The sequence below is a fragment of the Pelodiscus sinensis genome, chromosome 3, assembly GCF_049634645.1.
Source record: "Pelodiscus sinensis isolate JC-2024 chromosome 3, ASM4963464v1, whole genome shotgun sequence".
NCBI classification, from domain to species: Eukaryota; Metazoa; Chordata; order Testudines; family Trionychidae; genus Pelodiscus; species Pelodiscus sinensis.
In genome coordinates, this window is record NC_134713.1 from 132,328,056 (window position 1) to 132,350,635 (window position 22,580).

Below are 22,580 nucleotides of genomic sequence, written 5' to 3' on the forward strand. Positions count from 1 at the left end.
CAAAATATGCTACGCAACCTGAACTGTGTCAATTGCGTAGCTTAAGTCGAAATAGCTTATTTCAGCTTTTGGCACGGTCTACACAGCAGGAAGTCCAAGAAAGAGAACACACTTCCTCTGACTTCCCTTATTCCTTGTAAAATGAGGGTTACAGGAGTTGGAGTAAGAAGTCCCTGAGCTCAATAATATTTTGACATTACCCCAAAATAACTGCTTGTACTAGATGCGAACGCATGTTAAATTGACAAATCAAATTTTAGAACAGAGTGGGGATGAGGGGGGAAGGTAAGTTTCTGTGAGGTAGTGCCATAGGGGTGATAATAGGGGAAGCTATCTTTGTAATGGGAGTCTACACTGCTCCTTCTTGCCGTTACACCTATTACTTTTCAGGAAGAACGGCATTGCGCTCCTTCTTGCGCAAGAGCCTCTTCTGAAAAAATGGTGGCTATGCAGATGAGGCTCGGCGATATTCCACAGTTAGCCTCATTTGCATATTACTCACGCAAGAAGCTGCGAGTGTAGATACAGCCCAGGTGTTTTGAGGCCTCCACAGACTCTTACCTACAATATGTGAGCACCTTCACTCTCCAACAAAGTTAATGAAAGATGACACACAGCACCTGTTGAGAAATCCACAGCCCATGCAGGACTGGCCCTAAAATGAGATATGGCTACACTTGACATTCATACCAAGGAAAGTTACAGTATCATAATTTGTACAGTAACAAGCTTATCTAAGTAATAGTGAGCTGCACAAGGTCTCTGAGTTGTGTTGGACAGTTCAGAAGTGTCATTAAAAGTCACAAGATACCAAAAAACCCAAAAAATTGGAATATCTCTCAATATTAATATAATGGATTTTGGCACAACGTTGGTAACAAACACACTATCAAACTACAGACTAAAACGTCAGACCTATTTTCACAAATAAAGTAAAAACATTTTTTTATATCAGTGTGGAGAATAAGAAGTAAATCATATGAGATTTACTTCCTATTATTTATTTATATTTATTTTGCTTGTCTAGGGAAAATATTTTGAATTTCCATAGTTTGAATTACATCTGTGTTAGGGTTTACTTCATCCCCAAAAAGATTGAACAGCGTGCTGATCACCATACATCAGGGCTGTGTCTACACTGGCATGAATTTCCGGAACTGCTTAAAACGGAATACTATTCCGTTTTCAGTTTTTCCGGAAAAGGAGCGTCTACATTGGCAGGCTGCTTTTCCGGAAAAGCCCTTTTTCCGGAAAAGCGTCCGTGGCCAATGTAGACACACTTTTCCAGAAAAGAGCCCCAATCGCCATTTTCGCGATCGGGGCTTTTTTCTGGAAAAGACTACTGGGCTGTCTACACTGGCCCTTTTCTGGAACAATGTTCCGGAATAAGGACTTATGCCCGAGCAGGAGCAGAATAGTTTTTCCGGAATAGCGGCTGATTTTGTACAGTACGGCGTCGTTGCTTTTCCGGAAATTCAAGGGCCAGTGTAGACAGCTCGCAGCTTATTCCAGAAAAGCGGCTGATTTTCCAGAATAAGTGGCCCAGTGTAGACACAGCCTAGTTGTTTAGAATGACTACATCTAAAGCATTATTATAATTTAATATTTTTTGTCAACCTTTTCTTTGCATGTTTTTCTTTGCATTCTTAGATGGTATTTTCAGGAATTTGGACACATGTCTAAAAGGAAACAAAAACTATATTAATTGGAATTAATTTCACCTTGTATTTGCATATAGCCATTTATTGGGTCATTTCACATGTACTACCAGCCATCTAAAATTAATATCAGTGTTGGTTCTTTTACCTCTGTTCATTTTTCCTTTATATCTCCTTTGCCAACATACTGGAATGGTCATTCCAACTGAAGTCTGTCCAGGGGATGAAAACTGGATGTGACGGGGTGTCTGCCCCACCCTGACCCTTTCATGGATTAAAATCCAGCCTTGGGAGAGGGCTAGAGCAGGGGAGCTATGGAGCCAGCTGCTGTGGCAGATATTAGCAAATTACTGCCCTCAGCTGGGCCCTATAAATAAAGGCTCCTTAAGGGGAGGAGATACTCTTGCTCCAGTAGTTGAGCAGGAAGGACCCTGCTGCCAGGGAAGCTAGAGGCTTCCTGACAGAGTAGGGCTGGGAAAGCTCTCGCCAGGCAAGCTTTAAGGCCACAAGGCCTGAGGCTACTAGGGCGGCAGAGAGGCAGCAGGTCCATACACACCCTTGCCAACAATGAGTGGCCACTTCAGACTGCAGTTTGCCCCTGTGGCAGGCTGACAGTGGATCACTGAGACAAGGCGGGTACAGAGTATTGAGGGTTCCCTGAGCAGGAGGACTCCAGAGTGTGGGGGCACTGCAGCAGGGCAGTACTCAGAGAGGAGGAAGCCACAGTTTAGGAGGGATGTGTGGGTCCTAGCACAATGTGGCAGAGAATAAAAGATAACAGCAGGTGTGACAACCTAGAAGGGGGCACTCCTGGGCTGAAGAGCTGATTCCCTGAGTGACCAGCAAGAGGCCCCGTGGTGGTAAGTCATGCTGTGTTACACCAGAACAAAGGACTTTATGTTTCTTTATTTCATAATACACTGAAGGCAATAAACGTTAGTATAAAACAGCAGTGCCCAACATTATTACACAGGATGGGCACAAAAACTTAAGCACAACCTTGGGAGGGGGGGGGGGGAGCAAACAGATTCTACATATTCTATTAAAATTTAAAAGTTACCTAGATTTGATTTATATTAAGTTCAGCTTCCTTTATATGTATTAGGTTATTTCTATGAAAAGTATTGCCTGTTAACACACTTGTGTAAACTAAAATGATGCAAACGACAGTAAATAGTAATGAATCAGCCATTAATATATTGTGTTGAAACAGGCCAGGATCCCTATGAAAGGCCTTGGGGATGGCTGTGTACAGCCTGCATACCATACATTGGACATCCTTGATAATTAAATTGTTAAATTGTTTCTGGGCATTTGAAAAAGGAACTTGCGGGCTACGTTTTGATGCCACTAAAACAGTCTCCATACAGGATCCATCTTAAATGAGCTGTAAAGTGAAACTAAGTAAAACAGAACATCTGAAGCAATCTACGGGAAGTGCAGAAGATAACTTAACATGAGTGCAGAACCTTATTAGTTAATAAGATAATGCTAATGTTTTATTGTAGAATTGTTTTCATTATTTGTGGTCTAAAAAATCATGATTGGTGTAGAAAACGTAAATAAGGAGAAATTTATTTTCACATGTTCCCATAACACAAGAATGGAAGGGGGGGGGGGGGAAGAAGAGAAGTAAATGAAAATAGATAGCAGGTTTAAAAACAAAAGGAAGTGTTTCTTCATATAATGTACAGTCAACGTATTAAACTTCTCATTAGACAATGTTGTGAAGACCAGGACTTTAACAGGGTTCAAAAAAGAACTAGATAAATTCACTGAGGATAGAACTATCGATGGTTATTAACAGGGCTCGCCAAGTGGCGGCGAGCCCTGCTTGCCAGCCGTGCGGTTCTGCAGTCTGTGCATGCACCAGTTTTGCGGCTTGTAATCTCCTCGCCATGGGCGTGTAGATTACATAATTTGTCGAGCCCTGGTTATTAACCAGAATGAACAGGAATGGTGTCCCTAACCTCGGTTTGACAGAAGCTGGGAATGGATGACAGAGTTGTATCACTTGATGATTACCTGTTCTGTTCATTCACTCTGGGGCACCTGGCATTGGCCATTGTAAGACAGGCTACTAGGCTAGATGGAACTTTGGTTTGACCCAGCATGGCCATTCTTATGTACTACCAATGCTGCCCTCTTCAATCCATGAGTCCATCCATTCCTCTGCCCCCCAAGTTTTGGGGGGGAGGGGGGGGGGTGTATAAATGACTTCTTGTTCTCAAATAAAAAAAGCCTGGTGTTTTCATCTCTTCCTTTTTACCTTTCCAAAGTAAACTTTTCATTCATAGACTGAAATTCGAGCTTAATTTTTCTAGTATGAAAACTTATGTTCATATACTCACTTAGGAAACAAAAAATAAATGCACAAATACAAAATGGAAAATAGTTGGCTAGGCAGCAGAACTATAGAAAAGAATGTGGCAGTTATGATGGATCATAAAGTGAATGCAAGTCAATATGATGTTATTGAGAAGAAAGCAAGCTTCATTGTGTTTTAAAGAGGACTGTCATGGGGAATCATGGGAGGGAGAAGGTAATTGTTCCAATCTATTCAGAACTGGTGAGACCTCACCTGCGATACTCTGGGCATCACAATTTAACACAGATATGAACAAATCAGAGCTCCCCAGAGGATAGGATAGAAAAGTGATAAAAGATTTAGAAAACCTGACTTGTGAGAAAAGGTTGAAAGTATTAAGTATGTTTAGTTTAGAGAAGGGAAGCCCAGAGATGGGATTTTATAAAAGTCTTCTAATATGTAAAAGAGGACTGATCAATTATTAACCGTGTTCTAGGGGATAGGTCAAATAGAAAATGGCTTAGTTTGCAGAAAGGGAGATTAAGGTTGAATTTTATGAAAATATTTCTAAACTTAAATAGGTTCCTGGGGAGACAGACCATCATGAGGATTCCAGTTTTTTTAGTAAGTTAGACAAATCTCAGAGATAGTTTAGGAGGTATACTTAACCCTGAGTGGACGTGGGCAAGATGACCTCAAAGTTTCTTCCAATACTACATTTCTATGAATCGGAGTTTGAGAGGTGTTGAGGGTGGCAGCTGCAGCCTCACACTCAAGATGAGAGGCAACGCTGCACTCCCTATAATGGGAGGGCAGCTCATGTAGGTGTTTCAAGTTTTTAACAGCTGCGCTAAGCTTGAGTCCTGCTTAGATTAACTCTAATACAAATGCTGCTAAAGTGGATTGGGTGTATACAGGTGGACAGGATAACAAAGACTATATAGCATGTGTCAGCTGGAGGGAAGGATGTTTAGATGGGGGTAACTGACTAATTGTGTAATCAAAATAATTTGTATCGACTAATCGTGTAGTCGATAAGGGGAAATGGGGTCCAGAAGCTAGCCTCGCTGCAGCTCTGCAGTTTAAATGTAGTAGGAGCTGGGTGTGCAGGCAGCCCAGCTCCTACTACATTTAAAATGCAGACCCGAAGCGGGGGGTAAGTCTCAGACCCAGCATGAGTCGGGACTGAGCAGCCCTGCCTCGCACCAGGTTATAAAGACTACTGTGCCTCTGCCTCCTCTGCCCCACCCCCAGCACTGGCTCCTGCTCCCCCACCGCCCACTTGTTGCCTCTGATATAGAGACAGCAAGGGGAGGGAGAGAATACGAGTAGTCAAGTACTGACTTGTTTACATCCCTAGTAGGAGGTGGATCCTTAACTAATCAATCACTTAATGTAAACAACTAGTAGGCTAAAATATATTTTAAAACCAATTCCATTAAAGTATCCTTGTCGCATCTCCACCCTACTATGGAGCACCAAAGCTATTTTTTGCATTCCTGTTGATTTGGCTAACAGGTTGTCAGCAAAAAATAAGATTAAAGAATAACTTCTTTCTCTTCCCCCTCCCCATCTTACTGGAAGGATACAAAATCTTCTGAGTAACTGCAGCATTTTGAAAACTAAGACAAACACCTAGGCTGCGTCTAGATTGGCATGATTTTCCCAAAATGCTTTTAACAGAAAAGTTTTCCATTAAAAGCATTTTCGAAAGAGTGTCTAGATTGGCACGGACGCTTAAAAGCATCCATGCCAATCTAGATGCGCTATTCCGCAAAAAAGCCCTGATCGCCATTTTCGTGATCGGGGCTTTTTTGCAGAAAACAAATCTGAGCTGTCTACACTGGCCCTTTTGCGCAAAAGCTTTGGGCGAAAGGGACTTTTGCCTGAACAGGAGCAGAACAGTATTTCCGCAAGAAGCACTGATTTCTTACAGTAGGAAGTCAGTGCTCTTGCAGAAATTCAAGCAGCCAGTATAGACAGCTGGCAAGTTTTTCCAGAAAAGCGGCTGATTTTCCAGAAAAATTGGCCAGTCTAGACACAGCCCTACTTTTTTAACACCAAGGGTAACTAGTATAGAATTTAAACCCCCCAAAGGGCAGGTCTAAACTACAAGGACAGGTCAATTTAAGCTATATAATTTGAGTTAGGCTATGAATGTAACTCAAATTCAGATAGCTTAGAACTACTTAATGGAGGGCCCACACTGTTGGGGGGAGGGGGGAATTGACAAAACACACACACACACACACACACACACACACACACACACACACACACACACACACACACCTGTCAACTTCTCTTACTCATCTTGTTCTGCTAAGTACAAGAATCAACAGGAGCGTGATCGGCAATCAATTTAGTTGGTCTTTATTAGACTCACTAAATCAACTGCAGATGGATCAATCGCTGCAGCATCAATTCACTCCCCTCCCCCTATGGACACAAGCCTAAGTCTTAACGCATACTTAAAAGGCCACTATCTCATTAAAAGCTATTCTGTATAACAAGTTTCTTTACTGTATTATCTTTTGCATTATCAACGCCACCAAATTCTAACTTGATCACATACACTTTGTTCACTTATTTTGCATATAGTTGGACAATGAGAACAGGCTGATCAGTTTTCACCAGAGTTCTCAATCAGTACAACGTTACAGAGTTTGCAATATCAAAAAGATATTTTCATTTACCAAAATAAATTTGAGTACATTGCTATACAAACAGTGCATGTCATATAAAAATATGCAATGACTGAACGTTAGCCACAAACTACCACTAAGTATCTTTTAAAAGGTTAAAAACAATAAGTTGTCCAATAGCACATAAGGCACCTCTACCCTAAAGGGGAAGCTTGACTTAAGATATGTTGACTCCAGATATGTAATTAATATATCTGGACGTACGTATCTTAAATCACTATCCACACAATGGGAGGTCAACAGGAGCAAATGCTCCCATCAGTTTCCCTTACTCCTCGTGAGGAACAGAAGTACTGGTGTTAAAGTACAAGTATGGTCCTACTGCAACCAGGGTCCTTGTCAGCTTTTGCTGCAACTCAGACAGCTCTTCCCAGAGTTAAGCGTCAGGGCGCACCCACTTACTTTTACCTCTGACTGGCACCAATGAGGGCACCCCTCTTCACTAGATCCACTAAATCGAATCCTGGAAGATCAACCATGACAGTTGATCTTGCACGTAGTGGAAGACTACGGCCTTAAAGAAGAAGAGGGAAAAAAAAATACAGAAAAGGCACTGCTGAAACAGACTAACACAGCTACTAGGGATGTGAATGGTTAACAGGTTAATTAGTAAGCACCCTTACTGGGTGATGCTTCCTGGCTCCAGCTAACCAGTCAGGTCTGTAGCATCCCCTCACGGGCAGGAGGCCACTCCAGACACTCCAACCCCAACCCCGGCTTACTTGGTTAACTGGTTAAATATAACATTTAACTGATTAAACAGGATTTTACATCCCTATGGCTACCTCTCTGAAACTTGCTAAATGGCTTCTTCATTGTCTGAAATGCTGTAGAGAGGAGGAATAATGCACACAGGCTGTGCTCTTTCCCCTCACTCCCTGATCATCAGGGGAAGGGGAGTAAGAGCAGTAGCGACCTGGTATGTGCAGCTGCAGCTCCCCCTGCTCTCATGAAATGGCACCTGTGGGAGGGGGTTTAGAGCTGGGGCAGTCCCAGATCTGGAGGGGCAAAACCCCAGCCAACTCCTTTAACCAGTTTGGCAGTCTGCTGCCCTGGCAGCCAGCAGAGGGAGCCCTAGCTGACTTAATTTTAACTTACGCTGTTACTACCTTTTTTCTTTTGCCCTGTATTACGGATGTTAAAGACTACTTAACTTGAGTAATCACTTCTCTCCCTCCCTTGCTGCCTCTATCAAAGAATGGGTATGGGCTCTGCGTGGTGCTGCCGCTTTGAAATGCCGTGGTGGCGTTTCAAAGGGGCAGTGCCACAGGGAGCCTGGATTCAGCTGGGGACTCCATACCTGACCCTGGGCACTTCCGCAGAACCTGGAGTCAGCTGGGGAGTACTCAGCTGATTCCGGGCTCTCTGAGGTGCTGCCATTTTGAAATGCCATGTGGAGCTTGGGATCAGCTGTGGAGTCCCCAGCTGATCCCAGGTTCTGCAGAAGTGCTGCAGAGAGCTCAGGATCAGCTGTGGAGTTCCCTACTGACCCCAGGCTCCATGTGGGCATTTCCGCTTTGAAATGCACAAGAGTCCCCACAGGAGCTCTTGTACATTTCAATGGAACAATGAGAAAGTACCTATTGACTAGTTAATCAGTCTATTGAAATTCCATTGACTACTCGATTAGTAATTTAATTGATATTTAACATCCTTACCTCGTGTAGTGGGAACACTGGAGAAAAATCATTTAGGCAAAACAGTATAATGAAATGGCAATATCAGGGAAACAACATTTAAGGGCATCTGTGATTTACATAATGATGGAAGTATTTCAAGTTGACTATCAGCTGATGTGAGAGAGAATACATACAGACCCACATATCTAGTATGCTCTTAGTTCTTCACTATCTCACCTAGGAATAAATGAAGTGGAACCAGTTTCTATTAGATTTAGGCCTGAGACGAGGTATGATCATTCTAGATTACTTCACCTCATTGCAATTAACCAATTTCAATTCCAAAGTTGCTCTGGGAAATATTAATCTCCCAGCACCTTACAGACAAAAAAGGCCAGGCTGTGAAGACAGATACCAAGCATGCTTCTCCCTCCTGGACGCTGTGCACGTCAGCCTTGAGCTACGAGGGCACCTTCTTCCTTCTCGCTCCTCGCAGAAAGCGCACAAAGGAAGAATCGGCCACTGCAATTTGTAGCGCCTCTCTCGTCCACACTACGCCGGCCTGGCTGGGAGGGGTTTGCTCTGCCTCAGACGCCGCCGGCCCAGCAAATAAGGAAGCAAGCGGCGATGGACGAAGCGAGCGCTGCGGGACAGAGCGCAACCAACCGGGGCCCGCAGCGCGCAGCCCACGCCGGGAGCTTCCCAGCTCACGTCCCCGACATAAGGCTGGAGGCGTTGCCGCGGCTCCCACTAGCATGTGCGCCGCTTCCGGTGCATGAGGCGAGCCGGGGGCCCGCGCTAACAATAGGGCAGAGAAGAGGCGCGCAGCCCGCCCGGCCGGGCTAGCAGGGAGCAAAGGTGCGGTGGGCGGGACTCGCGAGGCAGGGAGCGGGCTGCGGGGGCCGCCAAGGCGAGCGGGATGTCGGGGGGCGGCTGCCGAGGCAGGAGCCGATGTCCGCGCCCGCCCTAGCCCCTCGCGGCGGCCCCGGGGAGCGGGGCTCCTGCGCAGCAGGAAAGGGCGGCCGGTCCCTCCCCCTATCCGTGTGCCCGGCTCCGCGCCTCACCTGGCACCTGCAGACGATGTCCGCGTCCTGCGCCAGCAGATCCACCAGCTTGCCCTTGCCCTCGTCGCCCCACTGGGCCCCCAGCACCACGGTCACCTTGTTGCCGGGCGGCCGCGCGGCGCACTCGCCGTTGGGCACGGGGCGGGAGGAGGCGCCATTCTCAGACATGGTTGCCGCTGCCGCCAGAGGCTCCTTTCCTGCTCCCGGGGCAGGGCACACATGAGGCGGCAGGAGCGCGCTCAACGCCGCTTCCGCAGACCCCGCCTCCTCCACCGCCTGGTCGGGAAATACTGTAACTGCAACTGTCGCAGTCGCATCCAGGTGGCGGCCCCCGACTCCCTCCCCTCCCGGAGCTCCGCCCCCTTATCTGCATAGATTGACGTCTCCACCCGCCCTCGCGGCAAGGGACTACGTTTCCCGGCATGCAGCGGGGCCGCTCCCCGCCGAGAGCCGCATGTCGCTTGCGCTATGCCCGATGGGGCGAGTAGTCCCTGTGAGCCGCACCTGCGAGAACGGTGGAACAAGTCTTGCTGCCGCCAAGGGCTGATCCAGGGGGAGGGATCCTGTGGGCTAAAGGGAGCGCGGCAGTTGCTGCCGCCTCTCCCTTCCAACGGCGGCGGAGTCCGTTGAAGTCTCCCCCTCCCTCGCTCCGCCGGATCCGGTGTCACGTGACTATATGGGTGGCGGTTGGGGGCCCATGGCGCGAGCTCTGGAGTTGTTATGGGGCGCTCGAGGCCTGACGCTGCTGCTGTGTCTGGGCGGATGCTGCGGCATATGGAGGTGGGAGGCGGGAAAATTAATGGGAACAGAATGAGAGGGGAGGCCTGAGGGAGCTGCACCTGCCAGAGACCCCAGCTCATCATTGTGCCCCCGCCATGTGGAAGGCCAGGGTGGGCACAGCGAGAGCCTGAGCCACAGGGTGACAGCTACCAACAGGCCCAGCTCATGCCCAGGCGTAGTGCAGTATATGTATTCCCTCTTGTCTTGGATCAAGATGGGTCATGGTATGCTGGGCTCAGGCGCCTCTCTTGGGGTGTGATTCCCGCACTGGCATGCTCATCGCTTGCTGTCATCTCGTTGCTGCTAGTCTGCAAAGAGCTGGTACTCTGGTCCCGTGGTCTTGGAGTGACTCTGGTCTCTGTTTTGCAAAGATCCTCAGGGTCCATAAAAGCCTCTGGAAAGAGGAAAGTCTAGCTGACTTCACTAAGGACCGTGGATAAGGGTGCCAACAGCATGGGGCAACAAACCCGGGTGGCTAGACCCTGCTCCCTGCTGCTGCTCCCTGCTGGAAACCAATCAGAGGGGGCGAGAAGTCTGTGACGCTAAACCTCACTCCTGGTAGGAAACAGAGAGGCTAGAATCTCCAAGGGTGTGTCTAGACTACCGAGGTTTGTCGACAAAAGTGGACTTTTGTCGACAAAACTATACCAGCATCTACACTACCGCTGAGTTCTGTTGACATAACGTCGACAAAACTCAGCAGTTTTGTCGACGCTGGTATACCTCATTTTACGAGGCATAACGTCTTTGTCGACAGAGTTCTGTCGACAAAAAGGGTAGTCTGGACGCAGGGGTTCCTTTTGTCGACAGAAGGAGACCTCCAGGGAAGCCCCTGCTGGAGAGGCCTTCTTTAGGAAAAACCTCTTCTTGGTCCTGTCTGTAGCCATGTTTTAAAGGCACAGACATCCCTGGCAGGCATTGTGGCAGGAAGCTGGCCACAGAGAGATTCTGTCAGCCCAGAGCTCTCCCAGCGTAACCTGCACGTGGCCATGTGTGCAGCTCCAGAGCCACGAGGCCCCCAAGGACCTTCGAGGGAGCCATCTGAGGTGCCCTCTGCTGAAAAAAAGAGAGCCCCTGCGTGGTCAGGGACAGAGGTCCTTACATTGTTAGAACTGTGGGGGGAGGAGGAGGAAGCAGTTCAGGCCCTGCACACCCGGCGCAGGAATGCAAATATCTATGGCCGCATGGCTCAGGGGCTGGCCGATAAAGGGCACCATCCCAGGACACTCCAGCAAGTCCGGGCAAAAGTCAAAGAACTGCGCCGGGGTACATGAAGGCCCGAGAGCAGAGCTCGGCTTCCGGTGCAGCCCCAGTGCACTGCACCTACTACCAAGAACTGGACCGCATCCTGGGAGGCCAGGAACCAATGTCTGCATCAGTGCTTGTGCAGACAGGCTTGCACACACCAGTGCAGCATAGCCAGCAGGAGGTCCCCATGGAAGATGTTGAGGAGGAGGTGGCGGCACAGGAGCAGACTGAGGACACCCTGACCCTGAGTCTGGAGCCTGTCCCAGATTCAGAGGAAGCCTCACAGGCACCGTCCGACGCTGAAGAAGGAACATCAGGTGAGTGCAGACACAGAACAGGGGAGGTGGGAGCAGAGAGGATGCAGAGCAGTGTTCACATCTTGGTCCTCCCTCCTGGACAACTTGCATCTCTCTGTGTATGTACAAGCAGGCGGGCAGGTGGTGGGTATGTGGGTGGGGGGCATGGGAGACCCAAGGTGCAGCAGGCCCCTGTCCTACTGTGCCTGCACACTGATCTGGCCTGGACAGCCACAGTGGAGGGCGGGAGGATCTAGGGGGTGGAGGTGGACATTGTCCTAGCCACAGTGGGTCCCCTGTGCAGCCGAGGCGGCTGGCAAGGCCAGACGTGGCCTACCAGTAACAACATTCCCATCCCTTGTTGTATGGACTTGTGTGTGAATTGCTAACACTGATTGGTTCTCCCTCTTCTTCTCCACAGCTGGACCTGCTGCTGCTGTCCGCTGCGCAACCCCTGTGCCACCACCCACCTGCTCCCACAGCACCCGCAGGCATTGGAGGACCTACAATGACCTCCTAAAGCGTCATGTGGAGGCCATGGAGAAAATGGAAAGGACCATGGCCAACATGCACAAGACCATGGCAGAAAGAGCAAGGGAGGAGGCTCAGTGGCATACTTGCCTGCTGCAGGACTTCCTCCCAGAGTGGAGGAGTATGTGTGCCACCGTCCGGGAGTCCCTGGCTGTGCCAGGTCCTCTCCCCCGGGGACTCCTCCTGCCCATCCAGCTCCAGCCCCCTCTGACCCCCCCCCTTCTTCTCCCTCAGCCCCCTCTGACCCCCCCTTCTTCTCCCTCAGCCCCTGCCACCCCTCCAGCCCTGCCCCTCCCCCCCACTGCTAGGGAAGAGTCATTATCAGCCCCCACTCAAGCCCGAGGACGGCTGGGTCCACGGACCAGGGGTGGCAAAGCCTTGTGACCCAGGCGAGGCCGCCATTACCCTTAAGGTGTCTGCCCTCCCTCCCTCACTCCATGTTGGAAATCCATCCTCCCTCCCCCCCGCCCTCCCTCCCTCACTCCATGTTGGAAATCCATCCTCCCTCCCTCCCTCCCGGTTGAAATCCCCCCTACTACCTCAGTTATAAACACATGTTATTAGTTAAAAAAAGAAGTTTATTTTTCACTGTTGTTGAACAATTCTATTTTGTATTACAGATATAATTTCTTACGTTACTCCTTTATAAACATATTTTTGAAGTTTAAGATGGTGTGTGCGCCTTAACTTTTCAGAGGCTGATGCAGGGATGGATTGTGGGAGGGAAGGTTTTGTGATTTGGGGGGGGGGGGCCCACAGACCCCATTGGGGATACCTTGGGGAGTCATAGGGCTCCAGCTGAGAAGTGCTCACCCAGAGCCTCCCGGATGCGAACCCCCGCCTGATGGGCTTAGCGAACGGCAGCTGTCCGAGGCTGCGCAAACCTCCTGCCCTCCACTTCAGTCATTGGCCCCCAACCTGGGAGGAAGGCCTCCCCTTTGCTCTCCACCAGGTTGTGGAGGATGCAACATGCTGCCACCACCTCTGGGATATTGTGTTCCCCCATGTCAAGGCAAGTTAGCAGACACCTAAACCTTCCCTTCAACCGGCCAAATGCGCATTCTACCTGTAAACGGGCACGTGTCAGGTGCGCATTAAACACTTCTTTGCTCGGGGTCAGATGCCCTGTGTATGGCTTCATAAGCCAGGGCATGAGGGGGTACGCCGCATTGGCCACAATGCAGACCGGCATCTCTATGTCCCCAATAGCAGAGGTTCGCTGGGGGAAGAAGGTTCCTGTCTGCAGCCTTTCGTACAGGTGTGAATTGCGGAAGATCCGAGCATCATGTGCCCGGCCCGACCACCCCACACACAGGTCCGTAAATAGTCCACGGTGGTCAACCAGGGCCTGCAGCACAATGGAAAAGCTCCAGCCCTTTCCTGTTGATAAACCGGGCGGCTCGATGGGGATGGGAATGAGTGTTCCATCGAGCGCTCCTCCGCAGTTTGGGAATCCCAGCCCTGCAAAACCAGCCATGATTGTGTCTAGGTCTCCGAGGTGGACAATCCGATTCAGCAGCTCTGAGTTGATGGCCCTCACCACCTGCAAAAATAGACACATACAAACACACACAGATTATGAAGTAAGAGGGGTTGCCTAAGTCCTTTGGCAACCCCCCCCCCCCCCCCTCCAGTGATTACTCCTAGTAGTATGATGGTGTAAAACACAGGAGCCCTCCACCACCTCCCCTCCATTGCCTCCCACCCACCCTTTTTTGGTTACAGTCCCCTTACGGACTGCCCTCCCCCCATCCCCAAGGGACTTACCTCCATCAACAAAGCACCAACAGTTGATCTCCCTCTGCCTCCTCTGCCCCACCCCCAGCACTGGCTCCTGCTCCCCACCGCCCACTTGCTGCCTCTGATATAGAGACAGCAAGGGGAGGGAGAGAATGCGAGTAGTCAAGTACTGACTTGTTTACATCCCTAGTAGGAGGTGGATCCTTAACTAATCAATCACTTAATGTAAACAACTAGTAGGCTAAAATATATTTTAAAACCAATTCCATTAAAGTATCCTTGTTGCATCTCCACCCTACTATGGAGCACCAAAGCTATTTTTTGCATTCCTGTTGATTTGGCTAAAAGATTGTCAGCAAAAAATAAGATTAAAGAATAACTTCTTTCTCTTCCTCCTCCCCATCTTACTGGAAGGATACAAAATCTTCTGAGTAACTGCAGCATTTTGAAAACTAAGACAAACACCTAGGCTGCCTCTAGATTGGCATGATTTTCCCGAAATGCTTTTAACGGAAAACTTTTCCGTTAAAAGCATTTTCGGAAGAGTGTCTAGATTGGCACGGACGCTTTTCCGCAAAAACACTTTTTGCGGAAAAGCATCCATGCCAATCTAGATACGCTTTTCCGCAAAAAAGCCCTGATCGCCATTTTCGTGATCGGGGCTTTTCTGCGGAAAACAAATCTGAGCTGTCTACACTGGCCCTTTTGCGCAAAAGCTTTGGGCGAAAGGGACTTTTGCCTGAACAGGAGCAGAACAGTATTTCCGCAAGAAGCACTGATTTCTTACAGTAGGAAGTCAGTGCTCTTGCAGAAATTCAAGCAGCCAGTGTAGACAGCTGGCAAGTTTTTCCGGAAAAGCGGCTGATTTTCCAGAAAAACTGGCCAGTCTAGACACAGCCCTACTTTTTTAACACCAAGGGTAACTAGTATAGAATTTAAACCCCCAAAGGGCAGGTCTAAACTACAAGGACAGGTCAATTTAAGCTATATAATTTGAGTTACATTCATAGCCTAACTCAAATTTAGATAGCTTAGAACTACTTAATGGAGGGCCCACACTGTTGGGGAGAGGGGGGAATTGACAAAAAAAAAAAAAAAAAAAAACACACACACACACCTGTCAACTTCTCTTACTCGTCTTGTTCTGCTAAGTACCAGAATCAACAGGAGCGTGATCGGCAATCAATTTAGTTGGTCTTTATTAGACTCACTAAATCAACGGCAGATGGATCAATCGCTGCAGCATCAATTCACTCCCCTCCCCCCATGGACACAAGCCTAAGTCTTAACGCATATTTAAAAGGCCACTATCTCATTAAAAAGCTATTCTGTATAACAAGTTTCTTTACTGTATTATCTTTTGCATTATCAACGCCACCAAATTCTAACTTGATCACATACACTTTGTTCACTTATTTTGCATATAGTTGGACAATGAGAACAGGTTGATCAGTTTTCACCAGAGTTCTCAATCAGTACAACGTTACAGAGTTTGCAATATCAAAAAGATATATTCATTTACCAAAATAAATTTGAGCACATTGCTATACAAACAGTGCCTGTCATATAAAAATATGCAATGACTGAACTTTAGCCCCAAACTACCACTAAATATCTTTTAAAAGGTTAAAAACAATAAGTTGTCCGATAGCACATAAGGCACCTCTACCCTAAAGGGGAAGCTTGACTTAAGATATGTTGACTCCAGATATGTAATTAATATATCTGGACGTACGTATCTTAAATCACTATCCACACAATGGGTGGTCAACAGGAGCAAATGCTCCCATCAGTTTCCCTTACTCCTCGTGAGAAACAGAAGTACTGGTGTTAAAGTACAAGTATGGTCCTACTGCAACCAGGGTCCTTGTCAGCTTTTGCTGCAACTCAGCCAGCTCTTCCCAGAGCTAAGCGTCAGGGCGCACCCACTTACTTTTACCTCTGACTGGCACCAATGGGGGCACCCCTCTTCACTAGATCCACTAAATCGAATCCTGGAAGATCAACCATGACAGTTGATCTTGCATGTAGTGGAAGACTACGGCCTTAAAGACTAACTAATGTATTAGGGTGTTGGACTATAAACTTTCATGAGCAACAACTCTCCCTATGGCTACCTCTCTGAAACTTGCTAAATGGCTTCTTCATTGTCTGAAATGCTGTAGAGAGGAGGAATAATGCACACAGGCCGTGCACTTTCCCCTCACTCTCTGATCATCAGGGGAATGGGAGGAAGAGCAGTAGTGACCTGGTATGTGCAGCTGCAGCTCCCCCTGCTCTCATGAAATGGCACCTGTGGGAGGGGGTTTAGAGCTGGGGCAGTCCCAGATCTGGAGGGGCAAAACCCCAGCCAACTCCTTTAACCAGTTTGGCAGTCTGCTGCCCTGGCAGCCAGCAGAGGGAGCTAGGCTGGGAGTGCAGCACTCCTGCCACTGGAGCCCTAGCTGACTTAATTTTAACTTATGCTGTTACTACCTTTTTTGGGGCAGAGAAGAGGCGCGCAGCCCGCCCGGCCGGGCTAGCAGGGAGCAAAGGTGCGGTGGGCGGGACTCGCGAGGCAGGGAGCGGGCTGCGGGGGCCGCCAAGGCTAGCGGGATGTCGGGGGGCGGCTGCCGAGGCAGGAGCCGCTGTCCGCGCCCGCCCTAGCCCCTCGCGGCGGCCCCGGGGAGTGGGGCTCCTGCGCAGCAGGAAAGGGCGGCCGGTCCCTCCCCCTATCCGTGTGCCCGGCTCCGCGCCTCACCTGGCACCTGCAGACGATGTCCGCGTCCTGCGCCAGCAGATCCACCAGCTTGCCCTTGCCCTCGTCGCCCCACTGGGCCCCCAGCACCACGGTCACCTTGTTGCCGGGCGGCCGCGCGGCGCACTCGCCGTTGGGCACGGGGCGGGAGGAGGCGCCATTCTCAGACATGGTTGCCGCTGCCGCCAGAGGCTCCTTTCCTGCTCCCGGGGCAGGGCACACATGAGGCGGCAGGAGCGCGCTCAACGCCGCTTCCGCAGACCCCGCCTCCTCCACCGCCTGGTCGGGAAATACTGTAACTGCAACTGTCGCAGTCGCATCCAGGTGGCGGCCCCCGACTCCCTCCCCTCCCGGAGCTCCGCCCCCTTATCTGCATAGATTGACGTCTCCACCCGCCCTCGCGGCAAGGGACTACGTTTCCCGGCATGCAGCGGGGCCGCTCCCCGCCGAGAGCCGCATGTCGCTTGCGCTATGCCCGATGGGGCGAGTAGTCCCTGTGAGCCGCACCTGCGAGAACGGTGGAACAAGTCTTGCTGCCGCCAAGGGCTGATCCAGGGGGAGGGATCCTGTGGGCTAAAGGGAGCGCGGCAGTTGCTGCCGCCTCTCCCTTCCAACGGCGGCGGAGTCCGTTGAAGTCTCCCCCTCCCCCGCTCCGCCGGATCCGGTGTCACGTGACTATATGGGTGGCGGTTGGGGGCCCATGGCGCGAGCTCTGGAGTTGTTATGGGGCGCTCGAGGCCTGACGCTGCTGCTGTGTCTGGGCGGATGCTGCGGCATATGGAGGTGGGAGGCGGGAAAATTAATGGGAACAGAATGAGAGGGGAGGCCTGAGGGAGCTGCACCTGCCAGAGACCCCAGCTCATCATTGTGCCCCCGCCATATGGAAGGCCAGGGTGGGCACAGCGAGAGCCTGAGCCACAGGGTGACAGCTACCAACAGGCCCAGCTCATGCCCAGGCGTAGTGCAGTATATGTATTCCCTCTTGTCTTGGATCAAGATGGGTCATGGTATGCTGGGCTCAGGCGCCTCTCTTGGGGTGTGATTCCCGCACTGGCATGCTCATCGCTTGCTGTCATCTCGTTGCTGCTAGTCTGCAAAGAGCTGGTACTCTGGTCCCGTGGTCTTGGAGTGACTCTGGTCTCTGTTTTGCAAAGATCCTCAGGATCCATAAAAGCCTCTGGAAAGAGGAAAGTCTAGCTGACTTCACTAAGTACCGTGGATAAGGGTATGATGATTCTATCGTGGATAAGGGTATGATGATTCTATCGTGGATAAGGGTATGATGATTCTGTCGTGGATTCTGGGACTTTGCAGGACCTTTGAGGTTGACTTCTAGGGCAGAGCTAGAGGAGCAGCTGTCAGTTGGCTGCTGGCACAACATCCAGCCACAGGGCAGCGGCTGCTGAAACAACTAGCTGGCAGTCTTCCTCAAAGATACTAGAGCAAAGGTGGCCCACTGAACAGCTGTTTGATAGCCAGCCTCAGGACTGCATGAACAGCTGACCATCAGCCTCTCCGCACCCCCAGGCTGGAGCAGCTCCTGTTGAATACACAGCAGCAAGGCTGGCAGTACTCTGTTTTTATACTCCCACCTGCAGGGTGTTTTTTAGTAGAAGTCAGAGGTGAGTCATTGAGAAAGTGTTTTGAATTTAGAAGGGGAATCACACTCAGAGGCTTGCTATGTGAAAAGGGTCACCAGTACAAAAGTTAGAGAATCACTGATATATATGGCAAAATGAAGCAAGTAGCCAAAGTATAAAGTCTGATTATTGCAACGTTTAACCTTTTTTGAGAACATATAAAGACAGCTGAAAATTCAGAAATATTTTCCTTAAACCACATTTCCATGTAAGCAATTTCTATAGTTGATAAGGGGGTGCTGTATGTGTGGATAACAGATGAGGTAAGCCATGTAATCACAAATGGGAGGGGAAAAGATCTGAAAGGACACTCTATTGCCCCCAGTATGAAAAAGATTAAGACCCCTGTATTTTAGGCTGGTTTACACTACACAGTTCGGTTGACATAAGGCGGCTTATTTTGACCTAATTATGTCACTGTCTACACTACACCCTAGACCCACAAATGTAAGTGCCATACTACACTGACATAACTCCACCCCTATGAGAGGCATAGGGCTAATGTTGGTGTAGTTAAGGTGATGCAGTATCTGTATGGACACTGTATTATTTACACTATCTGTCAACTCTCTTGTCAATTTCACAACTCCAGCAGTGAAATTAACAAGAAAGCCTGGCCTCCAGAGCCCACCACTTCCCTAGAAAGTTGCACACTGGATCCTACTTCTGACTGGGATCAGGGCAAGACTGTATCCCTAACTTGGCTGGCAACCACAAGCAGCTAGACTCCCTTCCCACTGGGAGCCAGGGAGAGAAACCTAGTGGCTAACCCCACCCACAACTAACAGCTGGGGTGAGAAGCCTAGGCAAGAAACCTGGGTGGATGGATCACAGTCCCCAGCTGGAAGCATAGCTGAACCCTGCACCCAGCTTGGGACAGCAAGCCTGGGGGTTGGACTCTTCTCCCAGCATGGGGCAACAAACCTGGGTGGGTAGACCCTGCTCCCTGCTGGAAACCAATCAGAGGGGGCGAGAAGTCTGTGAAGCTAACCCTCACTCCTGGTAGGAAACAGGGAGGCTAGAATCTCCAAGTGTCTTTCCCACTCTTAGCTGGGAACATTGGCTGTTTGGTTAATTATATGACTCCATACAAGAGTCATGAAATTGAAAAGCCTGCCTGGATCCCATTCCCAGCAGAGTGGAACCAAGAATCTGGAACAGCTGGATGCCACTCCCTTGGGGTAAAAAGCCTGGGGCATCTGGTTTCCCCTTGCTTTTGGCATGGAACAGAGAAGTGAGAAGCCCTGGGCAGTTTTCCCTTATGTGAAACAGGGCAACAAGGTGGAATCTGAGGACCAACTGAGAATCTGAGGACCAACCCAGCTCCTGATAGGCTGTCAGCTCCCCTATTAGGTCAGTGGAGGTACTCCTGGTTAGGACATACGAGGGAAAGTCAAAAAGTATCCGCAGTGTATTTATTAAAATTAACACAACAGCAATACAGAATTTATAAGCAGGGCTTGATGAACGGTGGCGAAAACTGCTCGCCAGCACCATACTGTGCATGCAAAAGAGCCACAATGTGCATGCGTGCGCCGCGAATGAACGGGGCACGCGGCTGAAATCTACTTGCCATGGGTGAGTAGATTGTATTGTTTGTCAAGCCCTGCTCATAAGTGTATCATTTTTCAACACAGTTCCCCTGTTTTTCAACACACTTGGTCCAGCGTGTCTCAAGCTTTTTTATGCCTTCAGAAAAAAATGTGTTAGGCTGGTTAGCAAGCCATATATGCACCGCCTCCTACAAATCATGGTTGCTGGCAAAACAACGGCCTCTTAAAGCATCTTTGAGGGGTGTCTCTGACATTTGCTTTCCGGCTCATAGTGGTGGATCCATGTTTCATCACCAGTGACAATGCGACTCGAAAAAGCGTCACCTTCCTCACGATACCGGTTCAAAAGGCAGTTACAGATGTCCAAACGGTTATGTCTGTGATGTTCTGTGAGTTGTTTGGGAACCCACCTTGCACAAACTTTACTGAAGCGAATTTTGTGGTGGATGATTTCATACACAGACTAATCTGCACTTGGTTTGCCATTTATCAACAGTCACCCTCCTGTTTTCGAGAATCAGCACACGGACTTGTTCAATGTTCCTTTCAGTAGTCGATGTGGATGTGCGCCCTGATCGTTTTTCGTCAGTGACACTTGTTCGGCCATTTTTTAACATGTCAATCCATTCGTACACACTTCGCTGCGGCAAAACACTTTCACCATACTGTGCTGATAGTGTTCGATGAATTTCCACACCTCTTACACCTTCAGCCCACAAAAATTGAATCACTGCACACTGCTCTTCTTTGGTGCGTTTGGTAAGCGGAGTGGCCATGCTGACCCCACTAGTGATGGAAAGACAGCTGAATGGCCAAGGCCAAATATGTCATTACAATATAGGGAGGTTCCGTGCTTACAGTTGTGCACGAATTCAGCAGCTGGGCCAATCGCACATCACCTCAGTAATTACTGTGGTGGATGTAAGTCAACCTAATATAGGTCAACTTAAGTTTTTAGTGTAGACAACATATTGTAACTAAGCCATGATTGCTCTGCCTTCTGGAGACAGTGGGGAGGAGGCTAAGTAATGGTAATCCTGTTTTTATGTAGATAGGAGACCACTCAGGAATCTACAGACTCAAGAAGTTTCTAGATCATTCAGTCACAAGAATTTTCCTCTGAGGCCTGGTCTACAACTGGGAATTTAGGTCAAACATCCACATTAGGTCGTAAGAACAGCCATAGTGGGTCAGACTAAAGGTCCATCTACCCCAGTATCCTATCTTCTGATAGTGGCCAATGCCAGATGCTCCAGACGGAATGAACACAACAGGGAATCATCAAGCAATCCCTCTCCCATCATCCATTCCCAGCCTCTGACAGAGGCTAGGGACACCATTCCTACCCATCCTTGCTAATAGACATTGGTGGACCTAATCTCCATGAATTTATCTAGTTCTTTCCTGTACCCTGTTAAAGTCCTGGTCTTCAAAACATCCTCTGTCAAAGAGTTCCACAGGTTGACTGTGCTGCATGAAGTAAAACTTCCTTTTGATTGTTTTAAACCTGCTACCTCTTAATTTCATATGGTGACCCTTAATTCTTATATTACGAGAACAAGTAAATCACTTTTCTTTTTTCAATTTTCCACACCAGTCATGATTTTATAGACCTCTATCATATCCCCTCTTAATCTCTTCTTTTCTAAGATGAAAAGTCCCAGTCTCTTTAACTCTTTTTTATCCCAATCTCTCTTCATATGGGACTCGTTCTAAACCCCTAATCATTTTTGTTGCCCTTTTCTGAACCTTTCCCAATGCCAATATGTCTTTTTTTGAGATGAGGTGATCACATCTACACAATATTCAAGATGTGGGCATGCCATGGTTTTATGTAGAGGCAATAAAATGTTCTCTGTCTAATTCTCTATCCCTTTAATTATTTCTAACCTGTTTTCTTTTTTGACTGCCGCTGCACATTGAGTGGATGTTTTCAGAGAACTATCCACAGTGACTCCAAAATCTCACTCTTGAGTAGTTACAGCTACATTAGTGTCCATCATATTGTATGTATAGTTGAGGTTATATTTCAATGTGCATTGCTTTACATTTATCAACATTACATTTCATCTGCCATTTTGTTGCCCAATCACTTAGTTTTGAGAGAGCTTTTTGAAGCTCTTCACAGTCTGCTTTGGTCTTAACTATCTTGAGCAGTTGAGTATCATCTGCAAATTTCATCACCTCACTGTTTACCCCTTTCCCCAAGTTATTTATTAATAGATTCAATAGGATTGGTCCCAGTACGGATGCATGTGGGACACAACTAGTTAGCCCGCTCCATTCTGAAAACTTACCATTTATTCCTCCCCTTTGATTCCTGTCTTTTAACTAGTTATCAATCTATGAGAGGACCTTCCCTTTTATCCCATGAAAACTAACTTTACTTAAGAGCCTTTTGTGAGGGGCCTTGTTAAAAGCTTTCTGAAAATCTAAGTACACTAAATCCACTGGATCACTCTTGTCTACATGTTTGTTGACCCTCTCAAAGAACTCTGGTAAGGCATGTTTTCCCTTTACAGAAACCATGTTGACTTTTCCCCAATAAATTATGTTCATCTATGTGTCTGACAATTGTATTCTTTATTATGGTTTCAACTAATTTGCACTGTACTGATGTTAGACTTACCAGTCTGTAATTGCCAGGATCACCTCTAGAGCCCGTTTTAAATATTGGCGTCACATTAGGTACAGAAGCTGA

The 22,580-nt window shown here is 48.5% G+C and overlaps 3 protein-coding genes across 8 annotated transcripts in view; 1 reads left to right on the forward strand and 2 right to left on the reverse strand.

The window, feature by feature from the left end:
- ADSS2 (adenylosuccinate synthase 2) overlaps nucleotides 1-9,682 on the reverse strand; it is a 59,460-nt gene extending 49,778 nt beyond the window's left edge. Inside the window, exon 1 of the mRNA XM_075924882.1 lies at nucleotides 9,355-9,682. Coding sequence (XP_075780997.1) covers nucleotides 9,355-9,522 — 168 coding nt within the window. The 5' untranslated portion in view covers nucleotides 9,523-9,682. The remainder of the gene's footprint in view (nucleotides 1-9,354) is intronic.
- A 3,132-nt stretch (nucleotides 9,683-12,814) lies between these two features.
- LOC142827982 (uncharacterized) lies at nucleotides 12,815-16,857 on the reverse strand. Its single transcript, XM_075924883.1, has 2 exons — nucleotides 16,690-16,857; nucleotides 12,815-13,752 (listed from the first exon to the last, which is right to left on the reverse strand). Exons 1-2 carry the CDS (start codon nucleotides 16,855-16,857, stop codon nucleotides 13,060-13,062), a joined length of 861 nt encoding a protein of 286 aa, XP_075780998.1. The 3' UTR covers nucleotides 12,815-13,059.
- CATSPERE (catsper channel auxiliary subunit epsilon) overlaps nucleotides 16,276-22,580 on the forward strand; it is a 100,410-nt gene continuing 94,105 nt past the window's right edge. For 3 of the 6 annotated variants that reach the window (XM_075924873.1, XM_075924874.1, XM_075924877.1), the window contains exon 1: nucleotides 17,020-17,469. In XM_075924873.1, the coding sequence (XP_075780988.1) occupies nucleotides 17,366-17,469 (104 nt within the window). In that variant the 5' untranslated portion in view covers nucleotides 17,020-17,365. The other 3 variants (XM_075924876.1, XM_075924879.1, XM_075924875.1) reach the window with 2 other exon arrangements.